The 23,577-nt window shown below is 36.3% G+C and overlaps 1 protein-coding gene across 4 annotated transcripts in view; it reads left to right on the top strand.

The window, feature by feature from the left end:
• The window catches only part of LOC106070498 (uncharacterized), a 33,619-nt gene that overhangs the window by 379 nt on the left and 9,663 nt on the right, over positions 1 to 23,577 (top strand). The window contains exons 1-5 of one of the 4 annotated variants that reach the window (XM_056034839.1): positions 53 to 144; positions 6,886 to 6,973; positions 9,093 to 9,423; positions 11,125 to 11,316; positions 22,923 to 23,052. In XM_056034839.1, coding sequence (XP_055890814.1) covers positions 9,223 to 9,423; positions 11,125 to 11,316; positions 22,923 to 23,052 — 523 coding nt within the window. In that variant the 5' untranslated portion in view covers positions 53 to 144; positions 6,886 to 6,973; positions 9,093 to 9,222. Of the gene's footprint in view, positions 1 to 52; positions 145 to 238; positions 392 to 6,885; positions 6,974 to 9,092; positions 9,424 to 11,124; positions 11,317 to 22,922; positions 23,053 to 23,577 lie in introns of those variants that run through there. The other 3 variants (XM_056034840.1, XM_056034841.1, XM_056034842.1) reach the window with 3 other exon arrangements.

The following is a 23,577-nucleotide window of genomic DNA, read 5'->3' on the forward strand; positions in this document are numbered from 1 at the left end:
CAAATGAACGCAAATATTGATCCTTGTTTTACATGTTACCCGTATCTGGGAATTCCCCTTTCATTTCCTCAAAACGCTTTGCGTCATTTCCACTTAGATGTGGATCTAATTCACTTAATCGAAATTGTTAACACGTCTTGATAGGTTAAACAAATTATCATATATACTTATAAATAGATATAACGTATATTAATACTTAGAGATGTAGACTAGACTAGTGTGTAGATCTATCTGCTAACCTAGAAATAGCTTAGTAGAGAAGATCTGGACTAGATTCTACACTACAGTCTAGCCTCTACTAATCTAATCTAGTACTCAGTAGTGTACTAGATCTATATAATTATAAAAAAATATAAATACTATATTATAATAATATATTCTAAACTATGATGTAGGAATTATACTTTTTACTAGTATAAATCTCTACCATCTAGCATTAAAAGTATAGACTCTGACTCTAGGGCGACTAGGGCTAGAGTTAGAATTAGAGGAGAATCTACTTTTTTTTTTAAAACTAGATTCTAGAAATTAGAAATCTATTATTAAGCTATAGATCTATATAATATAATTATTATATATATAGATTTAAAATAGATCTATATCTAAGTATTAATAAATTAATGATTTATTTATAATATAGAATATAGATCTATTATTATATTTTATTATATATATATATCTGAATAATCTGATATAGAGTTAATAGAGTAGATCATTTTAAATAAATTTATTTTTCATTATTCTAATTATAATTTATAAATCTATTTATATTATTAATCATTTAAATCTATAACTAGTATAAATAATAGATCTAGATTTTAGATCTAGATCTATTCTATCTAATATTTTATAAACTAATTCCCGCAGGTTATGGGTCATATCCGACTATTATATATAATACTCGGATATGAACCATGGCCTGCGGGCCTTAGTTTGGGTATTACTGATCTAGTGGATTGGATTTAGATCTATGTCAAACATTGCAAATTTTCCCTTTTTTTTTATATTTTGACATGAAAAAGAAAGTAGAGTGTGAAAATGGGTTTACCAGTTTAGCCGAAGTATTAATATCCAATATAAAATACTGTGAAAACAGATTTACCCGATTTGTTAAAAAGTTTCGTTCTTTAATATAGATATGCTTGGATATTTTTTCATTCTTAGGGCCCTGCGGTTGTCAGTGGGACAGCAATGATTTTCTAATGAACATTTATGCCTAGTTTTATCAAGATTGGTCAAATGGTTTGGATTTCTATAAATGCAGTACATCATTGACCTCCTTCAGTCGTAGGATGACTATGGTTCATCTCAAACACTTTTTCATATGGCTGTGGAGCCCCTTTTTTGGAGAGATACTTTCGTCCACATATATTGCAGGTCAAGGTGGCTTTCGCTTTGGTGGTAGAGGAACTGGCCATTTTCCGCGTAACACGCTTTTCTTCTAGAGCTGAGGTCCATATTTTCTCGCTGTCCATAGCTTTCTTGGTTACCGTCTCTCTCCAACTTGTGTGGTCTAAGGCTATGTTTTCGCAATGGTCAGTATCAATGTTCACTGATTTTAAATCCCTTTTTATCAATGTAACGGAGATGGGGCGACCAGTTTTTCTTGAGCCAGAAGCAAGTTGCCCATACAGAATGATTTTTGGGATGTGATTGTCCTCCATCGGGTGAACATGTCCGAGCCAGCGCAGGGGGCGTTGGCAGAGGACTGTAAAGATGCTGGGAAGGCCTGTTCTCGTGAGGATCTCAGTATTACACACTCTTTCTTTCCATGTTATTTTTTAAGATCCTTCGTAGACAGGGCAAGTGGGATGAGTTTAGTTTTCTCTCTTGCTTTGTGTAGGTAGTCCACGACTCACTGCCCCACAGTAGTGTACTAAGAATGCATGCTTTGTAGACCTCAATTTTGGTTGCTATGGTGAGCTTCTGGTTTGCCCAAACTCTTGGTCAGAGTCTAGCGAAGGTTGATGCGGCTTTTTCTATGCCTTTTTTTATCTCCTATTCTAGAGACAGGTCATCTTGAATTGTAGATCCAAGGTTGCAGAATTCATTTACGGTATCAAGCTTGTTATCATCAATGAGGATGGATGGTGGTGCTGTAACAGGTGGTCCCATAACATTAATTTTCTTTGTGGTTAGGTCATACTTTTTGTAAGCATTAGAGAAGCGAGACATTAGTGACTGAAGCTCCTCTTGTGAGTGTGCCACTACCGCTGTGTCGTCCACGAAGAGCATATCTCTTATGAGGGTGGTTCTAATTTTAGTTTTGGCCCTCAGTCTGGCAATATTTAGAAGTTTGCCATCAAATCTGGAATGAAGATATATTATATGCCTTCGGTGGATTAGTCAAACGCGTGGTTGATTAGCATTGAAAAGAGTATTTCAAAGAGGGAGGGTCCATGACACATCCTTGTTTGACTTCGCTGTTTATACTGAAACTTTCAGAGCAGGCGCTGTTGAACTGCACAGTACCCATCATATTTTGGTGGAAAGAGACAATAATATTTAGCAGCTTGGGTGGACAGCATATCATCTGTAAAATTTTAAAGAGGCCCTGTCTGTTAACTATATCGAAGGCCTTTGTCACGTCAATGAATGCAATGTACAAAGGCATCCTTTGCTCTCTGCACTTTTCCTGAAGTTGACGGATAGAGAAAATCATGTCAATTGTGGATCTCCTTGAGCGAAAGCGCACTGTGATTCTGGATAGACTTGATCAGCAAGTTTTTGTAGCCTGGGAAATATCACTTGTGCAAAGACTTTACCTACAATGCTTAGGAGAGAGATTCTCTTGTAGTTGTTGCAGTCACTTCTGTCACCTTTGTTCTTGTACAGAGTGATGATCTTAGCATCCCGCAGATCCTGTGGTATAGCACCTTCTTGCCAACATTTGCAGAGCAGTTCATGTAGAGATTGGCTTAGTGTAGTTTTGCATTGTTTCAGAAGATCTGGGGGAATACCGTCACATCCAGGGGCTTTGCTGGCAGCCATGTTGTCTATGGCTTTGTTGAGTTCTAATTGGGTGGGTACTTTATCTAGTTCATTGATTGTGGGTAATTGGTTGATAGTGTTCAGGGCTGAGGCAGAGACTGAGCTTGTTGTGGCGTAGAGTTGGGAGTAATGTTTGACCCATCTGTGCATTTGTTCGCTCTTGTCTGTGATAATTTCCCCAGTGGTTGATTTAAGAGGTCCTGACCTTGTTTTGGGCAGGTCCGACAGCCTTTTGATTCCTTCATGCATCCCTCTTATGTTGCCTGCTAGAGCAGCAAGCTGAATATTCTCATCCAGTATTCGTTGGCACAGATCTGTTCTGTTCTCTGCACAGTGGCTCTAACTTCGTTCAGAGTTAACAGGTTGCATTCGGTAGGTTTTGCCTTGTATGTAGCGAGTGCATCTCTCTTTGCTCTGATGACAGGGGCAAGTATAATTGATTTAGAGTCGAACCAATCATTTCGCTTTGTAAGTTTTCTTCCTAAGATGTCCAGGGAAGTCTTTTGTATGGTGGACTTGAGGTGTTCCCATTTTTCTGTTGCTTTATTTCCAGAAGCACTTTTGTAGTCGCGCTCAAAAGATCCCGCAAACTGTATCTGGATATCAGGGTGGCACATATTGCTTACATCCGATTGGGGTCTTCCAATCTTCTTGGTATGGTGGATTTTTTTAGGGAGAAGATTGATCTTACAACATAACAAGGAGTGATCTGTGTCACAGTCTGCATTGTGATGGACCTGGTAAACTTGACAGATTTTAAGCACTTTTGTCTTACCAAGATTAGTTCTAGTTGGTGCCAGTGTTTAGAGTGAGGGTGCCGCCAAGATACTCTGTGCTGCGGTTTAGTCTTGAAATAGGTATTAGTGACACAGAGGGAGTGTGGTGAGCAAACCCCGAGGAGCCTTTGTCCATTTTCATTTACTTTTCCGACACTAACGCCCAATACAGCTGTCCCATGCAGAGGTGTCAGATCCAACACGCGCATTGAGGTCGCCGAGGATAGTAACCTGTTCTGTATTTGGGATCTCACTGAGAGCAGATGAAAGGTTGTCGTAGAACATGTCTTTGGCCTCTGGTGTGGAACTAAAGGTAGGAGCGTAGGCACTTTGCAAAGTTACGTGTCCAAATGCAAAAAAAATTTTTTTTTTAACAAAAAATCTAAAACTGTTTGCATAAATGTGTTGAAAATATAGTAAATGGCCACCTCCCCTACTAAAGAGCCTCCCGTGTTTGTTACTATTAATAGTGAATAGTTGTAAAAGTGGTGTATTTTTATGAGTGTTGTTACCGATTGTTGACTTGTAGCTGCTAGACAACTAAACCATTGTATGCGTAATAAATCTTAACTAATAAAACTTGAATAATTTTTTTTGTGAACAAACTAAGTAGAACTTTATTTATAATATAGACAAAATCAATTTTACAAGAGATCAAATAAATGTAGTAGATCTTAATAATAATATTTCTTAACAAAATCTAACTCAATACAATAATACAGCCTTTCAGTTTCACGTTCTGAAGTCATCTCCTAACTACTAAGCTAAGTCGTACATCTAACGACCTTCAAATCCTAGCTCTGGAGATCATTAATACCTTCAAGCCCAGTGCTATTTTTGCATACACTGATGGGTCGGCATCAATAGATTCTGGAAGAGCATGCTAAGGAGCCTACATCGACTTTCTTGACTTTTACACAGTCAAAATCTTTGGACCATGTGGTAGTGTTTGCAGTTTTGATGCGGAGACCATGGTAATCTGTGAAGCCTTAAAAGTCATTGACTCTCAACTCGGCGAGGGACATTTGAGGGCAACACAGATTGTTGTAGTCACTGACTCAAAATCTGTACTACAGGCTTTGCAAAGCCCCAGACCATGGCCCCCCAATATCAACACTGTCATCATGGCTTCACATAACATTAAACAACGCTATGGCACCCCTGTAATAATGCAGTGGGTATGCAGTCACATAGGTGTGACTGGCAACACAATTGCAGACTCTTTGGCCCACCAGGGAGGGCAAATTCCACCCACTGAACTGGCTGTAAGCTTTCATCAAGCCCTGGCTATAATACAAAAAACAGAAAAGGAAAAGTGGTTTGAGTGCTGGGACAAGTCCCAAAAAGCCTGTAGAGTCTGGGAGTGCATGAGGCGCCCTGACCGCACTTCCCTGTGATGGAGGCTTTCAAGGCCTGAGCAAGCTATTATAGCACAGTGCAGGACAGGCCATTGTCCTGTTGGCTCATATTTCTCGCGGCAATGGCCAAATTTTGATTCACGGAAGAAGAGGAAACTGTGCCTCATATTCTGTTTGACTGCCCCAGACTTGCTGACTTATGCACTACGCAAGACAGCAGGGTTTGAGCCTCTCAAGCCCTCACTCTAATGGAGTTTGATGATGATGATGATGATCTCCTAACTAAGACCAAATGATGACAATGCCACCTATGTTGCATCATTCACAACCAATCACTAACCTCTTCCTACCATCACCATAGAAACACCCCCACACCCACTCCATAACACCTTGTTTCAGTTGTCTGATGATTTGTTCTCAGGTGTGTACCCATGAGTAGAGGGCCATATATGGGTCTTAACCCATTGTTCTAGTATTATTAAGAATCATTTTCACTGTATGCTCATTCGGCTTTGCCATTAGACTGTTGATATCTGGGACTTGCCGTAATGTGCCTAAAACCCCAGCTTTTAGAGAATTTGAGCAATTCCTTGCAAGCTAATTGAGGTCCTTGTTCACTAATTACTTCCTTAGGGACGCCATATTGAGCAAATTCATCACCCCCTTGGGGGGGGGGGTGCAAACAAGTTTTTGTTTGTTCAAGGGAGAGGCGCCACTGTTAAATGTTTGAGAAAAACTGATCACGATAGTAGATATCCCCTCCTACTAGTTCTACTCTCCTGTACTGGCTTCACCTAGAACTTATCTTGAGTAAAATGTACTAATCAAGCCCTGGCTATAATACAAAAAACAGAAAAGGAAAAGTGGTTTGAGTGCTGGGACAAGTCCCAAAAAGCCTGTAGAGTCTGGGAGTGCATGAGGCGCCCTGACCGCACTTCCCTGTGATGGAGGCTTTCAAGGCCTGAGCAAGCTATTATAGCACAGTGCAGGACAGGCCATTGTCCTGTTGGCTCATATTTCTCGCGGCAATGGCCAAATTTTGATTCACGGAAGAAGAGGAAACTGTGCCTCATATTCTGTTTGACTGCCCCAGACTTGCTGACTTATGCACTACGCAAGACAGCAGGGTTTGAGCCTCTCAAGCCCTCACTCTAATGGAGTTTGATGATGATGATGATGATCTCCTAACTAAGACCAAATGATGACAATGCCACCTATGTTGCATCATTCACAACCAATCACTAACCTCTTCCTACCATCACCATAGAAACACCCCCACACCCACTCCATAACACCTTGTTTCAGTTGTCTGATGATTTGTTCTCAGGTGTGTACCCATGAGTAGAGGGCCATATATGGGTCTTAACCCATTGTTCTAGTATTATTAAGAATCATTTTCACTGTATGCTCATTCGGCTTTGCCATTAGACTGTTGATATCTGGGACTTGCCGTAATGTGCCTAAAACCCCAGCTTTAAGAGAATTTGAGCAATTCCTTGCAAGCTAATTGAGGTCCTTGTTCACTAATTACTTCCTTAGGGACGCCATATTGAGCAAATTCATCACCCCCTTGGGGGGGGGGGGGTGCAAACAAGTTTTTGTTTGTTCAAGGGAGAGGCGCCACTGTTAAATGTTTGAGAAAAACTGATCACGATAGTAGATATCCCCTCCTACTAGTTCTACTCTCCTGTACTGGCTTCACCTAGAACTTATCTTGAGTAAAATGTACTAATTAAATTCCATTTTAATGCCTTTTAAAGTCAACAAGTCCACTGTACTAGCCACACATCCAGTCACATTGAATTGATTGACAGACGGAAGAAATGATGATAGACACAGTCAAAATGAGTAAGCAGGATTATGTACCTAGATACCATTACTTATTGGTATATTAATTAGAAACTAGTAGATTATCTACATTATAAATCAGTGAATTATAGACACACTAGTTACTACTCACTAGAGATCTAGTACTAGACTCTTGATTAGATCTGGTTCTTTTAATACTTCTATATCTAGTAGTGTATGGTAGTAATTTTATCTTCTAGTCAAACTATATCTAGACTTTCTTCAAATATTCAACTCTAGATTATATGTCTATAATATTTTGTATTATATTGTCATTTTGTCTTGTCTTGATACTTGCTAAATAAAATTAAATCTAATGAGTATCTAGTCAGTATAGAATCTTTGCTAAAGTTAATATTTTATGGCTACTTGATCTTAAAATATTCAACTCTAGATTAGACGTCTATAATATTTTGTATTTTATTGTCATATTATCTTGTCTTGATACTTGCTAAATAAAATTTAATTCTTGTAAATAAAATTAAATCTCATGAGTATAATTTTTGCTAAATTTAACAAGCGTCTTGATCCTATGGTATTGTGACTATAACAATGATATATCTTTATTATCCTTGAAGAAATTTGTCTTGCAATTGTGCATTACACATAACAAAACATTATAACTGTAGCAAACAAAATATATGTTCATACCGCATTGTCACTCCAACATCACATTTGAAGCTTACATGAGAAAGTGGTTTATTGCATTCAATGACTAGACTGTCAAGGGAACAAAAGAGTTCTTGTGCCTTTGTGATCACTCTCTTGTATCCTCTCTTTGATATGTTTTGAGAGTTGAAATATTTGTAGTATTTGAACTATTTTTGTCCTCAGTACAAAACACACTCTTGCAGATTCTATTAGTACCACACTTATGTGACACAAAATTGGTGTTGATTGAGGTTTTACCCTTTCAAATTCAATCCCCAGCAAAAGTATACAAATCCAAATGATGAAATGGATGGCCCACAAATCATTGTGAAAAATCTCATATGTATAGGTATTAATACAATAAACTGATTATAAGGTAGCACAATTGACTGTATGAAGTCATTAACTATGACCAACAATGTACCCCAATAAGTCTTATAGTCTTTTATAAAGACCTTTTCAGAAAACCACAATAATTCTTAAACCTTTCTTGAAATACTCTTTGGAATATTCGTTTTTGAAGGCCAAAGTATCTGCTAAACAACTGGTCTAGGTCCTAACATGAAGGTTTACTAGATATTTAAAATGAATTTTGTAAATGTTCTGACCTACCTAACCATCTTATTTGACTGAATGCTTCATCTATTGTACCATTTGGACTGTTTCATTCACAAATCCTTTTTTTGTGCACTCTCATGTAAGTGAAGTTCCCTGGTTGGTCAAGAATCATTCCTATCTTTGCCAATAGTTTGACACTTTTGTTTGCTCTGATGTTGCAATGGGATTGAATCTACTGCATTATCATAATGTTTCTCTACCTTGATGGAGAGGAGCAGCAAGACCTGACATTTTTGTGTCCTCTTCACTGTAACATTCTTTGCATCAATCAAGATGGAATTTGGTTAGGATTTAGTGAAGAATATGAAATGTAAAGAACAGTGTTTGTATTTTGGTTCTGTAACAGTTGGTCCAAATAAGGAATTGCTTTGACCAGTGGATGGTCAAATTTGAAAACTATCCAGCTATATTAACACCCAGTAACAACTGTTTAGAGTAGCATAACATCACATAGAATAAAAAAAGTTTTTTAAGTAATCAAACTGCTACTACATCAGATTAGTTAGATTCGCTTGGATCTACTGAAAGTTACAGTCTACATTCAGGATTAGATTTACAAGAAATTAAAGAAAAAAATTCTGATCCAACCATGATTGATAGATTATAAGATTATTTAATTAAAATGAAGTCTAATAGTAGGCTAATCTATTCATTCATCACCAATTATGCACACTGGTTGGCAAATGCTACTTGTGAAGGTGGCCCACTGATTTTTTAATAAAAGCAAAGAAATGGGAAAAAGTAATCCGAGATGGTTTTAGACGTTTTAAATACATATTTAGCTTTATACATTTAAGATAGGTTGGCTTATAATTTTATTGATTTAATTTTCTCCCATTTTCTTTTTCAGGTTTCTTAAATGACAAACTCAATCAATCTATTTCTTAAGACAAAATTCTTGATGACAAATTTTCAGAATAAAATGGAACATGATTCAGCTTCACTTCACATACTTTTAAAGTAAAAATATATAAGACACAATGGCAAGCACCTGCCAGGGAATAGAGTTTGTTATTGATGGTAAAAAGTCAGAATTAGTCAAGAAACATTTAGTCAAAATAGAAAAGCTGTTTAGTGTGAACATAGTACTGAAAGATCATTTCCGTTTAAAACAACAATATGATGGTGTGAAACAGTGGATACATATTACTGGACCAGTAAATGATTGTAACAATGCCAAGGTTAGAGACATTTTTCACTCTATTTATACATTGAGTTATGTGATTATTTTATTGTTTAATTTAAAGGATATTATTACGTACATCCTGTGTTTATTCATGTGTTTATCCACTAGTTCATGTCAATAAGATTCTAGTCATCAAATACTTTTCCTAGCTGATTTAGTCAATTAATTCTATGTAAGAAAAAAAATGCGCTTAGAAAGAATAATGTGTATTTATTCTAAGGGTGGATCCAGAACATTCAAGTGTATGCCAATATGTCAATGGGAATTAATGTAGGAATTAAAAAAAAACAAACTACACATTATTTAAAGAAAATACGGAAGTAATTTGTTTGCTTATAATCTGTATTTAGCTGCACTAAAGTTGGCCTACATGTTTCTCAATATCAATAATAAAAGTGTATATATGCATGGGAATGAAGATTCTTTCAGATTTGGCTCAATTTTTGTAAAAGTTTACAATTGTCGCTGCTACATCACTTTTTCTAAACAACTTGTATCATCCAAATAGTAATTCGCATACATACTTTTTTTTTAATAGGAACCTTTTTTAAGTTTTGTTGCTTCGTTTCATGCATTTCTGAACTAATTTGTAAATGGTAGAAGATACTTCTAGAGCACTGACATTCTGTACCTTAATAAACAGAACTGCAAGGAATATTGCAGTAATCTTGTGTATAAATGCAGCCACTATTCAGCACACAGGTTTGCAAAGAAGCTTTTGATTATGGTGAGGCTATTCTCTTGTTAAAAGAAAAATGATTTCAAAGCAGGACGAATTTGCTTTTTTTTTTTTTTTCAAATTTCTCTACGAAGGGAGGCACAAAGAATTGTATCGTCATGGCAAACAATTTCACTTTATTATGGGCTCAAAGCATCGGTGAAGGCTGTCCAAAGCTGCTTCTTTACTTTGTTCATTAAATAGGAGCCAAACTATTTGGTTCTTGTATTTTGGGTTCATACATTTTTAAGTAATTTCAAAGTGTAGTCCATTAATTAAAAACTGTTATTATGGAAAACTGTATGATAGGTCCAAAGTACATTTAGCGGCTCTGAATTGATTTATGGTGTAAGTATTTAAATGTAGGAGAAGTACCTAAATGGAGGCTTACTAGGATTGAATTGAAAATTATGATCTGCATTCAAATGTCTGGTTTTATCTACATGTGCAACAGAACACTGTGATGGACATTTCTAACAACACGCTCCACTGATTTATCTTTGATGTTTGTGATGTCTAAAAACTTTCTTAACCTCTCATCAACTTGAACAGAAAGGAAAGCCAAGCGAAGGAATACTCTATACTAGAACTGGTTAACAGAATCAATGAATAAACATGCGGAACGACAACACACCAAAAGTCAAAAGAAAACGTGCACACATCAGTTTCTGAAAAGAAGGCAGGATGCTGCTTTGACACAGGACTCTACTAGGCAGCAAACATGAAATAAGCAAGAAGAAAACACCGCAAGGTGTTTCTTTTAAGTTATTTGTCAAAAGATAAAGATACAAAATAAAAATGTGACATTGATCAACATTTTTTTATGAAAGTGGGACATTTTCTGCCCGGATAACTTATGAAAAGTGTGACAGACAGCTAAAAGCAGGATATATAGATATCAAAGAATAATATCTGCATGAGAAACTATGCATTTTTTAAATCTTTTAAAACTGTTTCATTTTTTTTTCTTGTCTCTAGAACTATATCATTGCGCTCACGTCTCCGGAATTCTATCAAAGTTTAAAGAGAATGAAGAACCATCCTTTACTTACTCCCAACCAGTTGGATCTTATTGAACAAAGAGCACAGACTGTTTTGGCTTTTGAAGATGGCAGTGACGACCTGAAAATTTATGGCACTGAGTTCTCCGTTGCAGTGGCTCAATCACTGGCAAGTTAAAATAAAGTATAGACTTAAAAGCCTTGATAAATGTTTCAATTACCCATTTAAATGTCATTAGTACAATAACAGACCTGCCTACCACAGACCTGCCTACCGTTACGCAAAATGCGTATTCGTTACGCAAAATCTCCCAAAAATGACCGCCAGTACGCAAATACGCATTTAACCCGTCGCGTTACGCATTTCGTATGCATTTTTGTTTTCCTCTCTAGACTAGCTTACAAGCGGTCACGGAGGTCACGCTAAGCCCACCTGTGGGGAGAGGGGCGAAACAGAAAAGGTGGGGTGAACACAATGTGCCCAGATCTATACGTTGATTGGTACTTAATAGCAATTAGATGTCTAGAAATGAAGAACGCGAGAGTGAGGGAGTGGCGGGTTGGTACCAGGTTGGTACCGTCAGTTAGCTGATTCACCAACGTGACTTTTGTTTTTGTGTAAGTTCATGAGTAGAAATTAATTATGTTGGTGCATTCCTGATTCTCGTATTCATTTGTATAGAAAAAAAATCGAAGAGCTATCGATTAAAAACACATTGAGTGACATTGTAGATATCTAGTCTAGATCTAGAATCTAGATAACTTGTTATACAGGAATAGATCTAGCTCGAGTCTAGCTAGTCATTACGTTATGATTCTCTACATTAATATTAGTACATTACCCTACAAACTAGTTATACTTATAGTATGATTTAGAATTTAGATTGACTAGATCTAGATCGATAACATCTACTACCATCTAGTCTAGATCTAGACTAGATTCTTAGTCTTAGTATAGAATAGATCAAGTATGAAGGTAGGCCTACGAAAGTTTGGAGTAGACCTAGAATCCTAGATCTACGTTTGTAGCGGACCCACGGCATCGGTAACACTTTTGAGCCCAGATCTAGAGTAGATTATATTCATTATATAGACATAGATCCAGATCTAGTCTAGATATCATCTCTATTGATCTAGATTTAGATTGTAGATCTAATCATGACATCTAATATTATATATATATATGACAAAATAGAGGATCACGTAAGTGTTACGCATTCTGGTGCCAAGATACGCATTTTGACCGTACGTGTTACGCATTTGGACTTTTTTTGGTAGGCAGGTCTGCTACCATTATGCGAAATGCGTATTCATTACGCAAAATCTCCCAAAAATGACCGCCAGTACGCAAATACAAATTTGCATTACGCATTTCGCATCCTTTTTTCCCTCATAGACTGGCTTACAAGTGGTTACGGTGGTCAGGCTAAGCCGTCCTGCGGAGAGAGGGGGAAATAGAAAAGGTGGGGTAACACATTGTGCCCAGATCTATACGTTGATTGGTTCTTAATAGTAATTAGATATCTAGAAATGAAGAACGTGAGAATGGTGGAGTGGCGTGTTGGTACCGTTCAGTTAGCTGCTACACCAACGTGACTTTTAAACTTTTTTTTTATTTTTGTAAGTTCATTAGTAGAAATTAATTATTTTGGAGCTGAAAAAAAGTCTAATGCAAAAAAAAAATAAAAGAATCCTTGATTCCCATATTCCTTTTAATTCTAGATCTAGATTACTTATTATAAATTATAAAGAAATAGATCTAGAGCTTAGACTACAACCCTATTATACTATGCTCGGTCTATACTGTAGTGCAGAGTCTAGCTAGACTCTAGACATTACTATTACGTTACGATTCTCTACATTCTAGATCTAATCTATACAGATCTAGATCTAGACCTCTAGTAACTGAGTAGTATGATCTAGATTTTAGATCGATAATGTCTAGATCTAGAAATCTAGAATATTGATTTTGAATTAAGGTAGGTCTACGAAAGTTTGGAGTAGGCCTAGATCTACGTTTGTAGTGGATCCACACTGTGGGCCACAGGTTAGGTAAAAATCTCAAATCTAGATCTACATGACATCTAGAGTCTAGAGTAAATCACCCATTGCGACGCTGTAAGCATTGCGTACAAGTCACCCTAATATTATCCATAACTTATTTATTGTGAGGCTACTTTATCAGAATTGCTCAGGCTCCATTTTTTTACATTTCAGACTCTTTTATTTTCGCTTTTCTCTATGTAACAATGTTTAGCAAAAGGTCCAAACCATAGAGATGATAGACTTATATAAGACTATACTACTCTAGACTGAACATGGAGATTTTTTAGCACTACAAAAAATGTTGTGAAAATTTTTTTAGAAAGTTGGATAAAGGCATTGTTTTGTAAAGTAAAGTTGTTTTTTTTTCAACCCTAACCTACGTAACATATAATTTAATTTTTAGATCTAGATCTGATCTAGTAATTGAACATCAAAAATAAGAGTACTCTAGACTTATAATTATTATTTTGCAATTTTTAGATACATAATCTAGAAAGATCTAGGTAATCAATCTATTTAAATGTACATAAGATGATTTAAATCAACATGAATTATTTCGATCTAGGATTTTTGAAACATTATCTCAATGGAAACAAATAGGAAATTGCTTTGTTTCATATATATGCATGAATATCCGAGAAATGATTTTGCATTATTTCTAAACTTTGAAAACTAAAGATCATTACTTTTCTAAGACAGAAAAGATTGATTGGGGTGACTCCCCTTAGAGCCTGAAAAAAGAGTTTACGTACATAAAAATCTATATATGTACAGGTCTGTGAATCAATCAGTCGCGTATAAGAATTTATTTCAGGTTTCCAGTCTGGATATAATATACAAGTCTTTGGTCCAAACTTGCATGTATGGGAATTTCCATTGATGGAATGTTTCTGGAAAAACAAGAATAGGTCCGGACTTAAAGGGAAACTCCGAAGGTTTTTCAAATTTGAGTTATTGACATATTTAAATTCTGCGTGAAAAGTTGTAATAGTAAACATTTTACCATTTTGTATTTAAATGCTTAGAAACATTTATATTTAATAAATTAGTCAGTAAATTCTTGACATCTAAAAAAAACGGGATTCTTTGAGATTATGTTTTAAGCTATTTCATACGTCACTTCCCTCAACAATACTGAAAGAGAAACAACATTTTATTTAATCAATTTAATCGTATCGCTTCATTCTTACAGTAGCTGTTAAGCTTAGTGATGGCCTAGTCCAGACACTGGCGGATCGGGGGGGGGGGGGGGGGGGGGGGGAATTCCTTCCACCCCACTCGGCCGATTCCTCCCCCCCCCCTTGGACGAATTTTGGTATAGAATGTTAATAATATATACTAATTATTTATATTTCAACCTATTTTTAGATTATTTCGCCCCCCCCCCCCTTTTTCTAGTATTTTAGCCATTTGGTAGGGTCGGGAGGGGACAATGGAATCAATTCCCCCCCCCCCCCCAACCATAAACTTTCGAGTGGGGGGGGGGCGGTCCTATTTATTTGTAGAAATCACAGCTTGCTAACAGAATCAATTAAATATCTATATGATTAAAACTTGTTATGGGTATTTTAACCGGTCTTTATATTATGTCGTTCACCTTTTGGCCGATTGGAAGGGGAGGAGCGAATACCTCTACTGCCCTTCCAATCTAAACCCTTTGAGTGGGGGGGGGGGTCCGACTTTTATGGAGAAATTATAGTATGTGAACAAAATTAGTCGAATATCTATATAATATAAACAGGTGGAAGTGCGATACATGCAATCGCCTTCCCCCCATCCGACAAACCAATAATTTTTCTTTTTGTATTATAGTAAGAAATTACAAAATTAAAATAATCTATCACTAATATAATTTATATATGCTATAAAGTAAATTTTTATATCGTGTCGCCCAACCCCTATTCTTTAATGCAAAATGCAATCAGTAGTAGAAATTATAAAATGGAGCGAGGATTAATCGTTTTCACTTTACCGCCCTTGCCATTTCCAGACAGAGTTTGTGTAATTTCACATGAATTTATCATAACTATTTTAAAAAGACTTTTCTTTGGAAAAGTTATAATTCAAACGAAATGTTTCAATATAACAGTCACGGTTGAGATGAGTTCAAAAGCCAGATAATCTTTTCCTAGTCGACTTTTTCCAACCTTTACTCTATCTCAAATTTTTCTAGTTAAATAAATTTAGGACTATAACTCACAATTTATGCCTGAATTTTATTGAATATTATTAATCGAATTTTTTTTTCAGCGGCGATCCTCAAAGCCTTAATCTAAATATGTGGGGTATCTTATCTTTTCAAAGAACAAATCGGTTGTATTTGCAATGTATTAAGGGCCTATAAATTCATATTAGAATATTTTTCCACATTTTTCAAAATGTCCTTTATAATAGAATGAATAATGAGCTGTAGGTCAGAAGAATGCGTTACTGCAGTGAAAAATGCAAGAAAACGCTTTAAGCGTTGAGGCTTCGCCCCGAACCTCACTGATGAATAATTAGCTATAGGTGTCAGGAGAATGCGTTTCTGCAGTGAAGAATGCAAGAAAACGCTTCGCCCCGAACCCCACAAATAAATAAGGAGCTGTAGATGTCAGGAGAATGTGTTTCAGCCGTGAAAAATGTAAGAAAACGCTTTTGGCGTCGGGGCTTTGCCCAGAACCCCACTGATAAATAAGGAGTTGTAGATGTCAGCAGAATGCGTTTCTGCAGTGAAGAATGCAAGAAAATGCTTTTGGCGTCGGGGCAAAGCCCCGAACCCCACTGATAAAAAATGAGCTGTAGATGTCAGGAGAATGCGTTTCTGCAGTGAAGAGTGTAAGGAAACGCTTTTGGAGTCGGGGCGAACGCCACTGATAAATAATGAGCTGTAGATGTCAGGAGAATGCGTTTCAGCCATGAAAAATGCAAGAAAACGCTTCGCCCCGAACCCCACTAATTAGTAATGAGCTGTAGATGTCAGGAGAATACGTTTCTGCAGACCATCAAGCTTGCAATTTGAAGGCCTCAACATGACTGTTTTTTTTTCTGTTTGTTTTCGCCGAAGATTGAGAAACAGTCTTATTTTATTCTCATATATCGAATATATATATTTTACTTGGCGTTAGGGTTAGGGTTTGGAAAAAAAATCGCCCCCCCCCCCCCACTCCAAAGTTCTGGATCCGCCAGTGAGTCCAGATCTATGATACAGTTATATAAATATATATATTTGTATAAATAGATCTAAAAGCATTGGATAAACAACTCGAGAAAAAAAGTAACATTTTCATCTAAGCCTTTCCCTGTCCCAAGTAAATAGATCGTATGTCTGACTGATTCGAACAAGCTGGTCAGTAGCTCAAATTTGATAAACCATTGGAGTTTCCCTTTAATACGCATTTCTTTCTTTGCATACAAGATCCTAGATCTAACTGCATAGATGAAGATATATTTCTTTTACGAGAATGTAAACTTTGCTGTATGGTCTCCCGTTATACAGAAGTCAATAGATTAAATTAAACGTATTTGTGACGTCACATAGAAACCCGGTGAAAGTCTGACTGTTTTGGATGCGCAGGAAAATTACGTTGGAAAAACATCAGTTACCGGTACAAAGTTATTATTGCAAATTAAAAAAAAAGAATAATATATTCATTATCTGTAAATCAAAACATATATTATATTAAAAATTGTCAAAACCATCAGAGTTTCCCTTTAAGGTGATTTTTTAATTTCATTGGCTATTAACCTAAGAAGACCCACATAAAACACTTTTATATAGGCATCGAAATATGTGTATTTCATAGCCAGCATAGTCCATAAAAGACCAACTGAAGAGGTTTTGGGGTCAAACGCGGAAACCTGTGCAATACTTTTTTTTAGTTTCATAATGCTTAAAAAAACATACATACGAAATATTAGACATATATTCTTTGTAATTATTTAGATATAAGCAATTTAATGTGCATTTTAAGGACTATTAAATTTCACAATCTCGAAGCCATTCGAGATCAGTATCTCCCTGGCAACCAAGGTCGATGACGTCGTATTTGCGAAACTAGGTCAAATTATTCACTTTATGGCTCAGCGTGTTTCCTTATTCCTTTTTACAGGAATGCCAGTTTCTGAAAACAAAGGCGACTAAAACACACCAATTTATAAAAAGTGGATGTTAGAGTTGGGGAAATTGGGTCAAATTATGCAATTTATGGCTTTGCATGTTACTGTTTGTCTGCTTATTCTAGATCTAGTCAAGCAAACAGCATTTCAGCCCACGCAGTACCGCGCGCTTCAGTTCACATGTTTCATTCTAGTCAAGTTACGCAATTTATGGCTTTGTGTGTTACAGCTTCAGGATTAATCTTGTTTTATATCTACTGCTTTTCTCAGATCTGTAGTGATGTATGAAGTAGACCTAAATTTGTTTAGATGAAGTCTAGATTTAGTAATAGTAGTATTAGAAATTAGACCTATATATTGGTCTTTATACATCTAGACTGTTCCGATCGAGGTGCTGGGCCTCATCATCACTCCTTTGAGTTCCTCATGGAACATAGGGCCTTGACAAAAACACGCCACTCTCCACGGTCTCTTGCTAGTTTTTTGATGGTTTTCCAGCTCTTCCCGGTCCTCTAGGCTTCTTCAAGTACACTGCGTCGCAATGTTCTTTTTGGTCTTCCTCTGCGTCTTGTTCCCTGGGGGTTCCACTCTAAGCCCGCCTAGCTCTGTTGCTGGTATCTTTTCTAAGGGTGTGACCAATCCATCTCCACTTCCTCTCTAAGTTCTGTACTTCTATATTTTTCTGTCCACTCTTCTCCCACAGTTTGGTGTTTTCTACTTTGTCATACCAGTGTATTTTTAGGATATTTCTCAGGCATCTGTTGATGAAGGTCTGTATTTTTTTGTTGTCGCTTCAGTTGTTCTCCATGTTTCAGAACCATATGTAGGACAGCATTGACATAAGAGTTAAAGATTCTTAGTTTAGTCTTGTTTGAGATGTGAGGAGATTTCCAGGTTGGTTTTAGCTGTGTAAATGTCTGACGTGCTAGATTTATACAGCGTTTAATGTCTTCATCTGTTCCACCTGATATACTGACTACACTCCCAAGGTATATAAAATTTTCTACTTGGTCTATTGTCTGAGAATCCAGTACTATGTCTCCAATTTGTTTATTGTTAACTTTAAGTACTTTTGTTTTTTTGGTTGTTTATTTTGAGGCCTACTATTTATCCTACTTTGCTTAAAGCTGTGACCTTTTCTTGCATATCCTGTAGTTTGTTTGATAATAGGGCTATGTCATCAGCGAATTTCAGATCTTCCAGCTTTTGTGTGAGAGTCCATTGGATTCCTTTCCCTGCATTAGAGTAGGCTTCTTTTGTGACCCAATCCAATACTAGAAGGAACAGGAGTGGTGAAAGAAGACATCCCTGTTTGACTCCTGTTGTGACTGGAAATTCCTCTGACAGCTTGCCACAGTGGGTTACTTGGCAGGTGAAGCCATCATAAAGGTTCTTGATTATGGTTACTATGTTATTGGGGATCCCGTAATGTCTCATTACAGTCCAGAAAGATTCTCTGTTGACACTTTCAAAAGCTTTTTCAAAGTCGACAAAAGTTGCATAGAGAGGAGATTGCCATACGACACATTGTTATACAATTATTCTGAGTGTAGCTATTTGGTCAGCACAAGATCTCCCTTTCATGAATCCAGCCTGTTCTTCCCTTAGCTGTTCATCGCATGCTCCCTTTAATCTGTTCAATAGGATTCTGCTGAAAATCTTGCTTGGTACTGACAACAAAGTGATGCCTTGCCATTTCTCACATTGTGATAGATCTTCACTCTTTGGTATTTTTATAAGCAAGCCCTTTTTTCACTCACCGGGAGGTGTTTCTGTTAACCAAATTTTGTTGAATAGTTTGTGCATTTGGTCAACTATTTCACTTCCTCCTTCTTTTAGGACTTCGGGTGGTATGTTGTCAATTCCAGCAGCTTTACCTGTCTTCATTTGTTGGAGTGCATTCCTTATTTCTTCTTTTGTTATTTCTTCCATGTTGATGTCTAGTGTTGGTCCTGCATTTAGATCTGGTGGATTTCGTGGTTTAGGTCTATTGAGCACTTCTTGAAAATATTCTTTCCATCTTTCAAGTTGTTCATTTATTGAAGAAAGTAGTTTTCCATATATGTCTCGGACTGGAAAATTGCAAATAGCCTTTTTGGTACTGAGAAGTTTGATGAATTTGTAAAGTTGTTTTATATCTCCTTTACCTGCTGCTTCTTCTGCCTGTTCTGCCAGATTATTGTAAAACGATCGTTTGTCCTGTCAGAGCATTTTGGTGACTTTTTGTGAAACTGCTTGGTAGTCTTGTTTGGATTGTTGCTTGTGGTTTCTTGTTTTTGCTAGGTTAACTGCCTGTTTAGCGCATTTCCTCTCTTCGATTAATTTCCATGTCTCATCACTAATCCACTGTTTTTTCTTCTTAGGGTTAAGGCTTAGTACTTCATTGCTTGTTTCAGTAATAATTTCTTTGAAATTTGCTAAGATTTATCAACGCTTTGTTCGGCCTCATCTAGTTGTAGCACAGCAAATCTATTTTGAAGGGATAGTTGGAATTCCTTTTTAATCACAGATTTGCTGTATAAATAAACTTGCAGGTTTTAGCTGTGTGTTAATGTGAATAAATCTTTAAAAAAAAAAAAAAGGGCATTTTGTTTTTCTTTTTAATATAAAACAGCCTTTCTCAAAGGGGATGCTACTTGCTGTTTAAAAAAAAAAGGGGAGGGGCACAAAGGGTATCTGGAAATTTAGGCACCGGAAATTAGGCACTTTTTGACTCCTGAGTCATTATAGACATCACAGGATTCAGGGGAGGGGAGGTAGAGATGATTCTCCGCTCATTGATTCCGTCCATCACCAACCCCTAAGGTTGACTGGTGAGTTTCTTAAAATGATGGTTAAGCAATTTTTGTAAATATTTAGTTACTAATGTAAATACTTTAGATTAAAAAGTATTATAAAATAAGATTTATTATGTCGGACAGTGTTGGCGATAAATATAATCGCAATCACCCTCTGCTTCTGGGAAAGGGAGGGGTCGTACTTTAAATTTTAAAAATGGGCTAGGCGGGGGTTGGGGGGCACACACTCCCACTTAAGGGAGAGGATTTCTAGCAGATAGATGTAAACTTGGTCGTAAAAGTTACTTACACACTGGGGTCAAGGGTATGGAAAAGCATAGGTGCTAAATTGGAAGTCTGGAGAAACTTGTCTCCTCACAGTGGGTATGGGAATGAGGAGGAGGCTTTTTGCGTTACTTATAGGGATTAGATTTCTTAATATACTAAAGTAGTATTCATTTTTTTTATAATAGCATTAATCTCTATTATCAACCTCTTTAGGAAGATCTATTGTGTGAGTGTATAGGTGTGTTACCTTCTTCAAATTTTTGTTGTGGTAATAAATTTTTACCTACACTTACGCATATGTTCAATATATGTAAATTTATGTTCTATAATATTTATATAAAATATATATGGTTGGACATTGCAAAATGGCTAGAAATCGCGATAAAATATAATGTTTTGAAATTTAAAAAAAATAAGGGTGTTTATGGTAAAGACAGATGAGTTGAAAATTTCTATATTAATTTTTGGAATATTGGTCTCTTTTCATCTGTTATAAACAGAATACTCATTCTGCTTATAACAGATGAAAATCTTTAAAGTTCTTAATATGATGATTATGTTGACAGTTTATGATAAAACAATGAATAAGGCTCCTTTACACGGGCGAGTATCTCAAAAGAAATTGGGTCCACCTGTTGATCCTATGAGACTCCTGGGTTCAAAATGTATCGAGTCTTTTCCGCGACATGCGAAATATCATGCCGATGCAATAAACGTTTTTATCCAGCTACATCAAAGTCTATTTGTGGTCCAGTGTTAGTGGCCTATTTCAGCTTCTGTGACTACTAAGTCTCAATGTTCGAAAGCTTTTGATACAGACTACCATAGTGGTTTTCCTGTTTGTTAATTTGTTAGAGTTCTTTCTGCAATCAAGTGGCGCTCACAGATTGCATAATCAAAATTTAAAAACTCACCAGTCAACTTTATAGGGGCTGGTGATGGACTGAAGCAATGAGCGGAGAATCATCTCTACCTCCCCTCCCCTGAATCCTGTGATGTCTATATTATATAATGAATCCTGAGTCATTTTTCCACACATTCTCATGATTGTCATTTTTCCCCATTTGTCAGCTTTTCTTTAGCTAGAATCGTTATAGTTGCTATTTATTATATCGTCTAAAATAAACGTTAACATTTGAAAATTATTTTCAAAATTAAGGTCGCTAATTAAAGAGTGCCTAATTATCCGGTGTATAACTTTCCGCCTTGTCAAAAAGTGCCTAATTATCCGGTGCCTAAATTTCCGGGTGCCTAAATATCCGGGTGCCTAAATTTCCGGATACCTAAATTTCCGGGTGCCTAAACATCCGGTGCCTAAATATCCGTAAATATGCTGTGCCTAAATATCCGGTGTCTAAATTTCCTAAATTCAGGGGCCACACAGCCGACAATGGCAAGTGTGTAGGGAAAGTCACCTAGATATGTGTAGTCCAGCGGCATTCATGTGTGGTAGGTGGTAGGGTTCATTCAGTAACACCTAACTCTGGAGCTGGGGGGGGGGGGGGGGGGGCGAATGAGCGGCTCAGTTTCCCAGAGGAAATAAATCAAGTTTGCTTAGCGCCCTCGAGGCCCCCACCTGTTTCAGAAGAGATGGAATGACCAGTATCGTAGGCGTGGCGTGGCCAGTACAGGTAAAAACTGGTGAATGGTGAGAGGTGGGGTTAGGCGTGACGTCGGTTACAAGCAGAGAAGCGAAATATTTTTTGGTAAAACTTGGAAGGACCCTTTTGAAGATGTTACGCTTATTTTTTGGGTTCAAAGTGATAACCAATCATGCTAGGTCTAGATCTACATCTGTCATCTTCTGACTAGATTGTCTAGATATAGAAACTTTAGAATAGATTAGAGTCTACTAGATTTAGTTTTAGATTTAGATCTAAATAGTTAAATTAAATGTATATAATTTAGGCAAAGATTCAAATCTTTATACATCTAGACTCTAGATTTGTCCTAGATTCTAGATCTACTTGTCTTTTCTGGTATCTAGAGTCTAGACCAGAAGTCGCCAGATCTTTATTACTATAGTATTAGATATTATAATAAATTAATGTATTAGTTAGGTAGATTTAGATTTTAGATCTGGTCTCTAGAGCTCTGCACTCTGCAACTATTAGTTATTAGATCTATATAGACTTAAATATAGAGTCTAGTATAGAGATCTAGATTATAAATTTATTAGTGGCAGTTGTGCTACAGATTTGATTTTGATGGCATGTATTAATTAAAAAGGATATTGTCTTCTTAAATATTTATATATATATAATATATATATATATATATCCAAATCTAAATATAATGTTATTTTGCTTTTAAATTATACATATATAATATATATATATATAGATAGATAGATATATATAGATATAGATATATATATATTTGACAAAAACAGCCGATTGCGCTAGTGTTACACATTCTGGTGCCAAAATACACATTTTGACCATCAGTGTTACACCTTTGAACTTTTTTAGGTAGGCAGGTCTGCAATAACTTTCTTGTGTAATTTATTTCTTAATCCTTTTTATCACATCACAACTCAATAATAATGTTTAATGTTTGTTTTCAGATTGACCATATTATAAAAGAGACTCAACTCTGTCACATGAATGACTCTGACTCTGATGAGGTTGACACAGTAGCTAGGGACAGAAATAACTCAGCTCTGAGTACTTTACAGAAACATCAAAATCCTCCATGTAAACTTTTGGCTTTTGATATTTCTTAGACTTATTCCCAGATGAAGCTCTAAGGTCTTCTTGTTAAAATTTGTTTTTTTATACACTTTTATTTCATTTCGCTTGTTCTTCTGTTGACCCATCTATCTTTTCAGTCCTGGTTAGTTAAAAAAAAAAAGTTTTAAAATGTTTAGCCAACAGTATGGATCAAACACACATGCCAGAAATTGGTGTATACAACTGAGAACTTTTATCACTACCCTTCTGATATGGTGAATTCTGAAAAAAAAAAAAAAAACTTTGTATAATTAAAATAAATAATGTATATTCTAGAAACTTTGTTTACTACTCCATAAATTCCGAAGTCTAGACTAAACAATATCCAATAAATATATCAAAGAAAATATTTTTCAAAACACACTTGTATTTAGAGAGTAGTTCAAAAAGAAAACTATAAATAAAATTGTGGACACAGCAGTGAGTTAAAAATAGAAATTACTTGCTCCACGCCTTATTTATGTATACACTGTCTGTTGGGGCACTGAA

Source organism: Biomphalaria glabrata, chromosome 7, assembly GCF_947242115.1.
Source record: "Biomphalaria glabrata chromosome 7, xgBioGlab47.1, whole genome shotgun sequence".
Classification (NCBI taxonomy): Eukaryota; Metazoa; Mollusca; class Gastropoda; family Planorbidae; genus Biomphalaria; species Biomphalaria glabrata.